This window comes from Taeniopygia guttata, chromosome W, assembly GCF_048771995.1.
Source record: "Taeniopygia guttata chromosome W, bTaeGut7.mat, whole genome shotgun sequence".
In the NCBI taxonomy this organism is placed as follows: Eukaryota; Metazoa; Chordata; class Aves; order Passeriformes; family Estrildidae; genus Taeniopygia; species Taeniopygia guttata.
In genome coordinates, this window is record NC_133064.1 from 28946052 (window position 1) to 28960059 (window position 14008).

The following is a 14008-nucleotide window of genomic DNA, read 5'->3' on the forward strand; positions in this document are numbered from 1 at the left end:
CTCAGTTTGCCTTTACATGGAGGGGAGTGCAGTATACCTGGAACCGACTGCCCCAGGGGTGGAAGCACAGTCCTACCATCTGCCATGGACTGATCCAGACTGCACTAGAAAAGGGTGAGGCTCAAGAACATCTACAATATATTGATGATATTATTGTGTGGGGGAACACAGCAGCAGAAGTGTTCGAGAAAGGCAAGAAAATCATCCGAATCCTCCTGGAAGCTGGTTTTGCCATCAAGAAGAGTAAAGTGAAGGGACCTGCTCGAGAGATACAGTTCTTGGGAGTGAAGTGGCAAGATGGACGGCGTCAGATTCCTACAGATGTCATCAACAAGATCACAGCTATGTCCCCACCAACCAACAAGAAGGAGACACAAGCTTTCTTAGGCGCCATCGGTTTCTGGAGAATGCACATTCCTGAGTACAGTCAGATCGTGAGTCCTCTCTACCTGGTCACCCGCAAGAAGAATGATTTCTGCTGGGGCCCTGAGCAGCAGCAAGCTTTCACCCAGATAAGGCAGGAAATTGCTCATGCAGTAGCCCTTGGCCCAGTCAGGACAGGACCAGATGTGAAGAACGTGACTCTGCAGCCTGGAACCATGGTCTGTCCTGGAGCCTTTGGCAGAAGGTGCCTGATGAGACTCGAGGCCGACCACTGGGATTTTGGAGTCGGAGCTACAGAGGGTCTGAAGCGAACTACACCCCAACAGAGAAGGAAATCTTGGCCGCCTATGAGGGAGTCCAGGCTGCCTCAGAGGTGATTGGCACAGAAGCACAACTCCTCCTGGCACCCCGACTACCGGTGCTGGGGTGGATGTTCAGAGGAAAGGTTCCCTCCACACACCATGCCACCAGTGCTACATGGAGCAAGTGGATTGCTCTCATCGCGCAGTGTGCCCATATTGGTAAGCTGAATCGCCCTGGGATTTTGGAAGTAATTACAAATTGGCCCGAAGGTGAAAGTTTTGGTGTCACAGATGAAGAAGAAGAACCAGTGACACGGGCTGAAGAAGCTCCACCATATAACCAACTGCCAGCAGAGGAAACACGCTACGCTCTTTTCACTGATGGTTCCTGTCGCATTGTAGGGATGAATCGGAAGTGGAAAGCAGCTGTATGGAGTCCACACAATGGGTTGCAGAGGCCACTGAAGGAGAAGGTGGATCAAGCCAGCTTGCTGAACTCAAAGCCGTTCAACTGGCCCTAGACATTGCAGAAAGGGAGAAGTGGCCAAAGCTCTACCTCTACACTGATTCATGGATGGCAGCCAATGCTCTATGGGGGTGGCTAGAGAGGTGGAAAGAAGCTAACTGGCAGCGTAGAGGAAAACCAATTTGGGCTGCTGAAGAGTGGAAAGATATCGCTACCCGGGTAGAGAAGCTACCTGTGAAGGTTCGCCATGTAGATGCCCATGTCCCCAGAAGTAGAGCTAATGAAGAGCAGCAAAACAATCAGCAGGTAGATCAGGCTGCAAAGATAGGGGTGTCAAAGACAGACCTTGATTGGGAACACAAGGGAGAGTTGTTCCTAGCACGATGGGCCCATGATGCCTCAGGCCATCAGGGTAGAGATGCCACCTATAAGTGGGCATGAGACCGAGGGGTGGATCTAACCATGGACAGTATTTCTCAGGTGATCCATGACTGTGAGACGTGTGCTACCATCAAACAGGCCAAGCGAGTGAAGCCCCTCTGCTATGGTGGTCAGCGGTCCAAGTACAAATATGGAGAGGCCTGGCAGATTGACTACATCACACTGCCCCAGACATGCCAAGGCAAGCGCTACGTGCTCACAATGGTAGAAGCCACCACTGGATGGTTGGAAACCTACATGTGTCTCATGCTACAGCACGTAACACCATCCTGGGCTTTGAAAAGCAGGTCCTTTGGAGGCATGGTACCCCTGAGAGGATTGAGTCAGACAATGGGACTCATTTCAAGAATAGCCTTATCAATACCTGGGCTAGGGAACATGGCATTGAGTGGATGTACCACATCCCCTACCATGCACCAGCTGCAGGCAAAGTGGAGAGGTACAATGGACTGTTAAAAACCACCCTAAAAGCATTGGGTGGGGGATCTTTCAAAAATTGGGGGCAAAATCTAGCAAAAGGCCACCTGGTTATTTAACAGCCGAGGTTGCACCAATCGAGCAGGTCCTGCCCAGTCTGAGCCCCAGAATATAGTAGATGGAGATAAAGTCCCAGTGGCACATGTCAGAGGTTTGTTAGGGAAATCAGTGTGGATCAATCCTGCCTCGAGTACAGACAAACCCATTCGTGGGATTTTCTTTGCTCAGGGACCAGGTTGTACATGGTGGATAATGCAGAGAGATGGAACAACATGATGTGTACCTCAGGGAGATCTGATTGTGGGGTGAAACTATTGTGCAAATATCACTGTTTGCTGGATGTTACTGCCAATGTCTGTGCATGAAAACACACAGACATGAGAAAGAAGGAAATGTGTAAGTGTCAAAGGTTTGAGCAAGTGAAATAGAAGGAAATGTGTAAGCGTCGAAAGTATGAGTAAGTGAAAGATATAAGTTTTAACTTGATGGAGTTTTTACATGATGTTGAAGATATGGAGATAAGGGGTGGAATGTCCTAGGGTGACGTTATGGTGTTTGTATCTCCAATCGTGTGTTCTGTTTACATTTGATATTATGTTCTGTGCTTTCAGAACTGACTCTGAAAGTGAAGGTTTGTTTTGCCTTGTTATCAGCCAGTTCACCTCCCCCCATGGTCAGCTGTCTAGAAAAGGCTAGTGCTGGCTGGCTGGCTTTTGCTTTGCTTGCTTGCTTGGCTGGCTTGCTTTGCTTGCTTCTGCTTTTTCCTTTGCTTCCTAGTTAGTTTAGCTAAGCAGTCCAATTCTTTCCCTGGACTGTTTCTTTTCCTTTCCTCTTGCTGAATACCATCCAACCTGCTCCGGACTGGGACCTGGGAAACACCGAGGAGCACCGAGATCCTGCATTTTGTGATCTGCAGCAGCCATCCCCAGTGCTGGAGAGCAATCCCCAGCGTCCAGCCCTGGGCGACCACTCCCAGGAAAGACTTTCTGGATTTGTTCATCTCTTCAGAGTGGTGAAAGAGTTTTGTTGTCATCTGGTGTTGCTAATTTTCTTTTTGGTGCTGGGGGGTGCTTTGTTCGTTGAATAAACAGGTTCTTTACCACTTCTCTGAGAGAAAATTTTTTCCCGAACCAGGTGGGTGGGGAGGGGCCGTGGGGGTTTGTTTTCTGGGGGCTCCTTCCAGAGGGTTTTCCCCAAATTTGCCCTAAACTAGGACATCCTCCCATAGCTAAATACAGTGCATAGATATCCTAACATAAGGTCTAGGATTATATTACTATTATTATATTTTATTATATGTAGCTCTAGGGTTGCTTTAGCACTTTTCCACTACCTGAGTGACAGCTATTGCTTTTATTTGGCTGTTCAGCTATGTTAGATAGTTAACAGCTACCAACTTATCAGAATTACAGTTTTATTTCAATTTGCAGGATTATTTTAAGCAAGGTTATATTTTGCTCATGAGCCCACATTCAAAAACAAAGAACAAAAAGGAGTACAGGATCATTAAATCTGCATAAAAGTGTTGCTTTAGTGTTAAGCAGCTCCCAACACTAGTGATGTTTTAGGGGGAAAACCCACTATTGTCAGTTTTATCGAGGATATAAACACTCAGAAAAATCACATTACTTGGATAGTCAAAATACTGGAATGTATTAAATATATTCCAGCAATCACTATGTGAAGACAGTGAATATACTCAGGGATGCAGCATCTCTACAGGACAGACTTTGTCCCTTCCAGCATCTTTCAGGTTTTCTGTTTGTCTTTAGACACTGTCCCTCTTTTTGCATTATTCAAAAGAGATTTTAGTGTTTAAATGTGTCGTATTTCAAGTGCAAAGTGCAGGAGGCACTGAAGACAGCATCACCAACTATACATAAGGGAAACAGTTTTCAGGTGATCCACAGAAGACTTTCAAAAGTCCTTCACATGATTTAGAGATTAAAACAAAGCCTTCTAAGTTAGACCTTCAGAAGCTTTTTGAGTCTGGATACATGCTTATTTAATTCCAGCTTTTCTCATGCAAACAAGGTCCCCTCCTCAGCAACACAGCTTTCTTGCTAGGACTTCTCAAGAGCACTTTCTCTCACTTGATTTTAGTTTTTTAAACCAATGCAACACTGTGCATGCAGGATTTTTTGCTGTCGACGGCAAAGGAAGTAGCTTTTCTGCTCAGCGTGACTGGCCAAGTTAGTAAAGGGTGGATTCAACGGCTAGTTCAGATTTGCCCTAAACTAGGACAGTGTGCTTCCAACAATATCAAATATTACACATATCATATTATACTGGCCTCAATTACACTCACTACATATAACAATAGTAACTAGTCAGACTATCAACTGACTAGACAACAGGTAGTATTTAAAATCGCTTTAAGAACCCAGTGAAATGCCACAAACATTCTGGTTTAAATTTTCTTGTGTAGCCAGCCTGCTTAAGGAGGTTTAGCCATTAAACAATTTAGAATAGGTTTTCATTTTCTCTCCCAATGCAGCTTCATCTCTGCTTAATAACCTGGGCATTTATCTTTTTTGTACTGTATAATCACAACCTGTAGAAATACTTTTAGTCATTTCACAACTGAGAGGAAGCATTCTGTTTAAATAAAAGAATGCAGCTTGGGAATGAACAGCTTTTCTGAAATATGTCAAGCAGTCATTTTTAATGAAGTAGATTAATTTTTCCTTCTTTGTTATTTCGGTGTGCAGTGTCATGCTTTGCAGACCAGCAGCTGTTGGCCTTGTAGTACTACCATCCAGTGTTTCAGTCAGGTAACAAAGGATTTGCACATAGTCGCAGGGGTTCTTGCTTTCTGATTAAAAATTTTTGGCAACCTAGCAATGAAACAAGGGCTGTGCCAGCTTAACAGACTCTCATTTTAAAGCTGTGTCCATATATAGCTATTGCAGGCTCATAGAAAACAAATCCCTGCATGTTCCTGTCAGCACATTTGGCAATGCTATGCCATCCCCTGCTGGTCTGGAGGGGCTTCCCAGACCTTGCCCTTGCCTTCTAGGCAAGAAATTAGCTATGGCTTTGCTAGCAGCTCATTGTTTGGGGTTGATGTGAGTAATTATTCTGTTGCTGCCTTGTTACTTGGTGTCAGCTTATTATGGTGGTCAGAGCACTAAAGATGGTATTCAGAATGGAGGCTGTAATACAATATTGTCTTTCATCAGATAACTGCAAAGCTACTGAAAAATATATTCCTGCGAACTATGGCTTTCTCTTTAGTGCTGATGAGCTGTGAGATCTGTGGTTGCTCTGGAGACAAGTTGAAGGATGGCAGACTTGGTCAGGGCTGCTCATCAGCCCTCCCTCCTGTTTAAGAGATTAGTTGGTGCTAATACAACTTCACCCTGCTTGCTGCTCTTCCAGCCTAGGCTGTACTAGTGGCTTCACACGGGATTTGTGTGTTTGAAGAGCTGCAGGAAGTTCTCAGTTTTGATCCCCTTAGATAGTTACTTGTCAGGAGCAGGGAAGGAAAACAAACTGATGTTGTCATTTGGTTGTGGTTCACAGGGGCTGCTCACTGAATTTTTACCCACCATGACTTCCAGGCTTCTATTTTTGGATAAATTTCTTTCAGATTTTTTTTCCTAAATCCCTCTGTAATTGGGGAGGCAAGATTAAACAGACACAATGGTAAGAAGGTTTAATTTCCTGTATGTGCCTGAACCCCAGTTTTGCAGCACTTGGCAAGAGGAATGTGGGTATAAGGTGTGTGTCCCTGATGTGACAGGTTACATTTTGCTACTGTTGATAATTTGAAGGATTAACGACTTCTGTTCCATGGTGAGAGAAGGGATACCACATGTCATGGTTTGACAAGGAAGTGAATTTTCTCAGGAAGTTGGTAGTCAAACCAATCAGTGGTCGGGGTTGGATATCGGCATTTGGACTGACCACTGAAGGCATGGACACGCCTCTGAGAACACAGGGGGTCAAAAGCAAGAACTCCCAGGAGAACTGTCTCTTTGGTTCCGGTCAGAGTGGAGTGCAGACTCTCCCCTGCACAGCCTCAGGCTGGGTGGGGGAGGGGCAGCCATGTGGCCCAGGCTGAGGTAGGCCAAAGGGTAGAGGGACTGGAACTGGGCCAGCCCACTGCAGATGGAAGGGTGGAGGAAATCAATGGTGACAGTAGTACACCATCGGGGGAGGGGGGGGGGAGGTGCCCAGTCATGGGAGTTGGAGGTCTGGGCAGAGATCCCGGGCGTCTGGAGAATTTGAGTCTTTTAACCCCTTCTTGGATTATGAAAGCTTTGTGAAATATTACTCCTCCTTGATCTGAAGGAGAAGAGATGGCCTGGGAGTGAGTGGTCAGAAGAAGATGGGGAAATTAATTATAGTGTGGGAGGAGATGATGGAGTGGCCTTGGCTGGACTTTTCTTGTATAGCCATAGACTGAACCAGATTCTCCTGCAACAGAGACTGAATTTTTAGGGGGATGCAGTGGTGAGCCAAGAGACCTGCTTCAGCAGCCGAGAGTGACAGGAGTGGAGTGAACAGAAGAAAGTTGAGGAGGGTGTGGTGATGCCCTCTGTCTTCAGAGGAGAAGAAGATCTCTGTTCTTGGACCCTCGGCCCCAGGGGAAAATCGGGGGGACTGTGGTCCCAAAATGAGAAACTGAACTGGTTTTTTTTTCTTTGGTCCTTGGTAAAGCATCCTTGAAAAGAAACCCTATGAGCAGTCTGTCCATGCATGGTGGTGAGAGCACTGTGACATGGAAAGGAGTGTCACACTGGCAGATTTTCTCCAGGCGGTGCCATGTGTGACATTGAAACACAAGAGGTGGCAATTGTGTTTCTTGGGGGGGTCTATGGCACAGGGGAGACTCCTATCTCCCTTGATGGACTGAGCATTGATTATCTGAAGGGTGTTAACTTGACTGAGGGTCCGAGTTGTGTCTCACTGTGGTTTGTTGGAATTGGAGGGGGGAGGATGAATGTTTTGGAAGGTTTTCATTTTGGATTTAGTGTGTGTATGTCTTTTATAGTAGTAGTTTAATAAAGTTTTTTTCCCTTTGTTATTAAGCTTAAGCCTACTCTGCTCTGTTCCTCTTTGCATCTCACAGCATTTATTTGGGAAGGTGCATTTTCATGGGGGCACTGGCATTGCGCCAGCATCAAACTGTGACACCACACAACAAAGGGAACCTCATCTATAAATTGATCTTTGTCCCATTCCCGCTGTGTGACATGGAGGTGAATTCAGCAGAAGGAAACTGGGGAAAGGTTACATTTCTCCATGGCTGTGCCGAACAGGAGTCTGGAATGCTTTTTTTGGGGTGGTTCTTGGCTCATGGCAGCAGCTCAGCTGGTGTGGTGTGAAGCAGGTGTGCACAGGGTTCCCACTGCGGTTACTTGGCTCTTCTGGCTTCATTGGGGAGTTTCCTTCATGGATTGAATGGCCTGAGACTGGGTTTGATGTCTCTCATCCTGTTAGTGATGATGAAATGTGAAAGGGGGAGTGAAGGCTGAGCTGGTTGTTGCTGTGTGATGGGTGAGGACTTCAGGTGCTGTGGCTGCTAAACTTAACTCTCATTTCAAGGTGGAAAAATTGTTCTGTCTTCTTATCATCTCTTTTTAATTAGGAAGTATTTGATAATTTCAATTGGCAGTATATGTGGTAACCTATTCCTTTATTTTTTCTTCCCCTTTTTCTTTCTCAGTCTCCTGAGCTTAGATACAGAAACATCTTGATTTATCCTTTGGCCCTGTGATTTCATAGCTGGCAGAACTTGTCATTGTGGCGGCAGAATTGTTGGAGAGGGGATGGGATCTGCTGTGCTTTGCAGCATTGCCTCAGTAGTGACTAATAGAAGAGGGTGGGAAACCAGAGCAGCTGAGTAAAAGCAAATAGAAAGGTCATTCAGCAGGAGTAGTATAATGGGCTAATGACCTTGTATTTTGACATGAGTGTCTTTTGTGGGGATTTCCAGCACTCCTTATTGACAAAATCTGGTGGATGTTGACTGACTCATTCAGAAATATTTGGTTTTGTATGTGGTGACTTTCTTCAGTTCTTCCTAACTTTTCAGATACAGATTTAGAGTTGATCTTGATGGTCTGGGGAGTCAGCTTTCCACTGAAGCCAACTTTCTGATGTTTAAAAGTCTTGTTCTGTTGCTACAGGGCTTTGAGGCAGTGTTTGGCCTCTGCTTTCTAGGTATGTGACTCATACCTTAAAAGCATCTTGGTCTGTGCTGTTCTGCAGCCTGAGAAAGAAAGGCAAGAAGGCTTTTCTTTATACTGGAGTGGTTTGGAAATGTGACACTGGCAAAGTACTCTCTGGGAATTTGCAGGGAATGGAGTTGAAGGTGCATAATTGTAACTTAATTTGAATTTCTAAAATATCAGGAAAATCTTGTTTAAAATGTAAGCTGTAAGACGTGGTAAGGCTGTATGAAATCTGGAATTAAGTGGCTTTGAACTGTGATATATAATATAGAATTATATTGCTATTTAGATGTCTATGTCTAAATGCCTCTAGTATTCTTTAAATGTTGCCTCCGTAATTTTTCAGGAAATAAGGATATATACTTGAGTGGAATGGAGTAAATGAAAGTAATCTGTGTATATTGGAGAATAATTGATACACAGCAGGAGACTGACTTTGGGTTTAAGTGTTCCAGTAAAAAGAGTGTGAAAACTTCAGTGACACCATTTTACAGATCCTTTGGCTTAATGTTTGAGCCCACTTTATTTTCTGAGTAACTGGGAAGGAATTGTTATAGATGAGTAAATGGTTGGCTCTCACAATTCAGGGGTAAACATAATATGTATGGTAAAAGAAGTTTTATAAATGTATAGTTATGTTACTGCAATGTGCTCCCCCCAGTATGTGTTATCATGGGATGGTTTTGGTAATCTGGGGATTTGGAAAGGTTGGCTTGTTACTATGGCAGCACATGACCTCCAATCAGAATGTAAGAAAGTGACTTCTACCACTGGACAGCAAGGAAGGAGTTGACTGACAAGGCTCTAGGAGGGGCTAGAGATATGAAAGGCGAAGCATCCATCTTGAAGATAAGCCAGCCATGTGGTAGGCAGCCATGAAGGAGGTTCTCAGGACTGTTCTTCCTTATTTAGTCCTTTTGCTGTATTATTGTTAAGGTTTAATAAACCTTTAAATTTTTTTTAAGTGAGCAGTTGTTTCTCACATAATGGGAATGGAGTGGGTAAGCAGATTTGCTACAGGGAGAAATGCAAAGACATGGAAGGAGTAAAGGTAAGTTGCCAGTGAGGTGCTGCTCTCTGGTACATGTAGGGAAATGGCATGGCTTCAAAGGATGTGTGCTTTGCCACCTCCGTAAGACATCTCATGTCTTATGGGTTTGTTCTCTCCTACTGACACTTGCTGATCGACATGTTTGGGTCTCTGGTCTGTATCCCCTCCTTTGCACAGGTATGTCTGTGCCTCACACCTTCTCTTCCGGGAGCCCTCCTGTACTCCTCCGTGTGCTTTCTGGGGGAGGTAGGGCCTCTCAGAGCCCTCACTAGCTATTGAAGATTAATGAACTTTATTTCCAGCTGTGTCATGAAAACAAAGGGCTGTTGTGTTCAGCCTTTGTTCTTGCTATGTGCAGGGACCCTTCAAGAAGCAGCTCTTCCTCCCCTCTATTCCAACCAGCATCTGCATGTTTGCTACTTTCTTTTTATTAGTAGATAGTACTGAATAAAATGCATCTTTGTGTGGTTTTCTAACTGTACAATTTATTGCTTGTGATGCATTGGGTGCAGAGGACTAATAAAACACTATTTTGAGTACCCAAATGGTTATGAGATGCTTAAAGTAAATAAGGAAAAGGTGAATAAATTGCTGTAAGTGAAATGATGCTTAAAACACTTGATCTGAAAATGTTACTTATAATTTTTTCAAGATGAGGTTCACTATAAAATAAAATTTACTGTGACATGCTTTTGAATTTGTTCACAATAGGATAAATTCAATTAAGACTGAAGCCAGTAGACTGTCTTGCATGCCATGGACCTGCTTGTGTCTCTTCATTTTGCAATGCCTGCTTTTCTGGTTCTGTCATGGGTAAAAGGAGCTTCTGTATGTATTTCAAAATGCCTTGAGCATCTTGGGAAAGAGCCTCTTGTCAATGTGTCATAGCAAACTTTATAATTCAGTCCTCAAAAATCAAAGACAAATATTTCATTAACTTTTTGCTTTTATTTCAGACTATATTTACTCAGTTAATGAATGAGAGAAATTCCACATAGGCACATACTATTACATAGTAAGCCTTATTTACATGCAACAAACTGCTTGAACTCCTACTTGGCAGTTCAAGGAGTGGCTCCTTCATCCCCCAGGGAAGAGTAAAGTTTTAAATAACACTTGCTGATAAAAGGAAGCAAATTACGAGTTCTCAGTTAATCAATTTTATCTATACCCTACACAGGTTGCAATACAGACACGTCTCTCACTTGTAAATGTTTAATTTGCTTTTAGGTCATGCTTGTTCGTGGAAGGCTAATATATCAGCAAACTTGTGTGTGAACCTTTACTCCTTTTGCAGGATCTTAGAAATAACTGAAGTATACCAAATCAATGGAAAAAAATTTAAACCTACCAGTATGTATGGGATAATCACAAAGGTGGTTGACGGAGGAAAAAGTCATTCATGTTTATTCACCATCTAATAGCAATTGAAGAGTTGCTGGGCTAAACCAGCCCAAGAAGAATTGCTAAAATAGTTTGTGGCTATAAGTATCAGAGGCATGTTTGGAAGTAATAGGTATAAGTTGTTACTGGTTTTGCTGATGTGGCTTGCAGAAATGCAAACAGCTGCTTCTGGTTTCACCCTATGGTTTCTTGAAACTCTCAAACAGGTTAGATGGCTTTCTTGTGGATTTCTAAACTTGGATGTCTTGCTAAACTTGTATATGTTTCCTTTAAACAGGTTGCAAAATAAAAGCACTAAGGGCCAAGACAAATACTTACATTAAGACCCCTGTTCATGGAGAAGAACCCGTCTTTGTTGTCACTGGGCGAAAGGAGGATGTAGTCATGGCTAAAATGGAAATTCTCTCAGCTGCTGAACACTTCTCCATGATCAGAGCATCACACAACAAGAGTGGTCCTGCCCTGGGAGGCCTGCCATATACCCCTAACCTGCCAGGTCAGATGACAGTCCAAGTCAGGGTGCCTTACCATGTAGTTGGGCTGGTGGTTGGACCAAAAGGAGCTACAATCAAAAGAATTCAGCAGCAGACCCATACCTACATAGTCACCCCCAGCAGAGACAAGGAGCCAGTCTTCGAAAGTCACAGGAATGCCTGAAAATGTCAACTGTGCACGTGAGGAGATAGAGATGTGTATAGCCATGCGTACTGGGAACTACATCAAGCTGAATAAAGAGAATGATTTCCACTACATGGTACAGATGTGAGTTTTGAAGGAGGCACTCTCAGGTCTGCATGGCTTGCTTCTAATCCTGTCCCTCTTAGCTGCACCAAAATGATTTCTAATTATAGGAATGACAGCTCCAGCTCCTTGGGAAGTAGTTCCACAGATTCCTGTTTTGGAAGCAATAGATTGGCTGACTTCAGCCCAACAAGTCCATTCAGCACAAGCAACTTTTGGTTTGGAGAAACGTTGCCTTCAGTGGGCACGGAAGACCTCGCAGTTGACTCTCCTGTGTATGACTCCTTATCAATGCCTTCCCAAACCATTTGGAATCCTTTTGAATCTGTAAACCCTCTCCCTGGCTTTGGTAGTGACCCTGCTATTAATACCAAGCCTCAATGCCGAGGGAGACAGCCATCTACTCCTTGCCTGTCACTCACATTTCCAGAAAGCCTGGATCACCTGCTGGCTGGGAGAGTGAATAGTGACCCACCTAGCACTGGCCACCAAGTAGACCTTCCTATCTACATCCCTGCATTCTCCAATGGCACCAACAGCTATTCATCTTCCAATGGTGACTCCACGTCCAGCTCACCCCCTGAGTTGAGATAGAAGCTCGACTGCATGATGTGTTTCGAGAACCAAGTTGTTGCGGCCCTGGTCCCCTGTGGTCACAATCACTTCTGCCTGGAATGTGCCAACAAAATCTGTGAAAAATAAGTCCCATCCTGTCCTGTTTGCCAGACAGCTGTTACTCAGGCAATTCAAATTCACTCTTAAATAGAGATATTATGGGGATATTATCATATGTGGACTTTTAAAGACTTAAAGGCATGGATGTAATGGTACCTTCTAGCAAACTTTCTAATGAATTCTGACTGTTGGATTTCCTTGGGATTAGGCTGAAGTTATTAATAAATTTTTACTTTCTCAAAAGGCTGCTATGGTAACACTACACTTAAGTGGTCTCTGTCTGGTTCAGTGTAAGCAGATGGCATGTTTAGCAGAGATACATCTGGTATAATGTTATGGCACAGTGAGGGCAATTTTTCATAAAATACACAACTGAAAAAAACCCTCAATTTTTCCAGGCTTTTCTAAAGGATCTCTGTTAGTTGTTTGGCTTCTGTGAGTTGGCAGCAATGAACCTTGTTGCCTAAATGCAAAAGTACTTGTCTGCTATGGAGGATGTGTGGTATTATCAATATATCAAACCACACTTCCAATGCTATCTTCTACCAGTTTTGAGGAAATATTTTTTGCTTTATGTGACAACTTATGCCTAATTCTTCAGCACTGCAAATATCTTTTAAAGCATAGTTTGATTTATTGAAAAGGATTGTATTATTTGTCAGGTTCTGATAATAAATAACAAACAAGTGGGAAGAAAGAAGCTGCCAGATGCACCTCCATTTTGTCCTTGATAAGTGCAGTATGTCCAGAGGATCAGGAATGTCTCAATTTGTGAATTCCTACCCACTGCTTTTGTTAGTGTAATGTGGAAAAAGTCTGGCTGGCTTCATCCAGTTACAGTAAGGGCTTTGGGATGCACATACTTTGACTTAGAGTGATGATGCTGACATTCTGTTCATTAGTCTGATCAAGCTGTTCTTTACCTTTTTAGAGAGTATATAGTTCAAAATGTGAAGCATTTTTATGTTAAATTCATGTCTTACACATAAACATATATTTTTAGTAAGAAAAAGGAAAAAGGGGGAGTTGTGTAAATGCCCTTGTATTATTCATGACAGCAGCTGTGACAGTGGCCCTGTAATCAGTTTACTTCATTTCAAAATTGTCTTTCCAAAACAACAAAAGTCTCTTGAATGAGATTCTTACATTTCAACCTGTGGATGTTTCTAGCTTTTTCATCCTCAGTACATTCTCAAATCTGTGCTGACATATATTTAAACAGCAAAAACAAACAAAAAAAGGACACAAAAGTAGAGTTCTGATCTATTTTTTTTCTCTTTTTTAAAGCAGTATTTTCCCAAGACAATCTTTTTCTCAGTGTAACAAAAAAAAACAACAACAAAAAAAGAAATTGTGTATTAAACTAATAAATATGCAGAAATTTTTATTTTTATTTCCACTTGAAGAGTTACATTTTGTATAAAAGTTTACAACTAGGAGTTGCCTTGAAGGCATATTATGTGGTGCATAACTTTAATACTATAATTGCTTGTAGGATAGTTACATGTCAGTATTAAAATCTGATCTCTAGCTACAGTCTTGTAGATGTGAACAAATGTTCACTGAGTGTGTATTTTGTTTTACTGCATTGTACACTGCAACTAATAAGCCAAGGAATCAACAGACATAAGGTGTGTGTACCACTTCTATAAACCACAAACTAAGAATAAACTGATAAACTATTGATCTAGCTTAGTATTTGCTAATTTTATTACACTCTTTGTTATGTATATGTAGGGAGGTCATAGGGATTATAAATTCAGTTTTGGTAAAGTTTAAAAATTATATATTTTATGATAAAGGGCCTTTAAATTATGATGGCCAAAGCGCTGATATTATATATTTGTTGTAAAGAGAATTATAAGAGTTTTATTTTTCTGATATT

The 14008-nt window shown here is 42.7% G+C and overlaps 1 protein-coding gene across 1 annotated transcript in view; it reads left to right on the forward strand.

Moving 5' to 3' along the window:
- The window catches only part of LOC140682144 (RNA-binding E3 ubiquitin-protein ligase MEX3C-like), a 58000-nt gene extending 45539 nt beyond the window's left edge, over positions 1–12461 (forward strand). Inside the window, 3 exon segments of the mRNA XM_072923039.1 lie at positions 10985–11346; positions 11348–11456; positions 11459–12461. Of these exon segments, the coding sequence (XP_072779140.1) occupies positions 10985–11346; positions 11348–11456; positions 11459–12210 (1223 nt within the window). The 3' untranslated portion in view covers positions 12211–12461.
- Positions 12462–14008: the final 1547 nt, after the last annotated feature.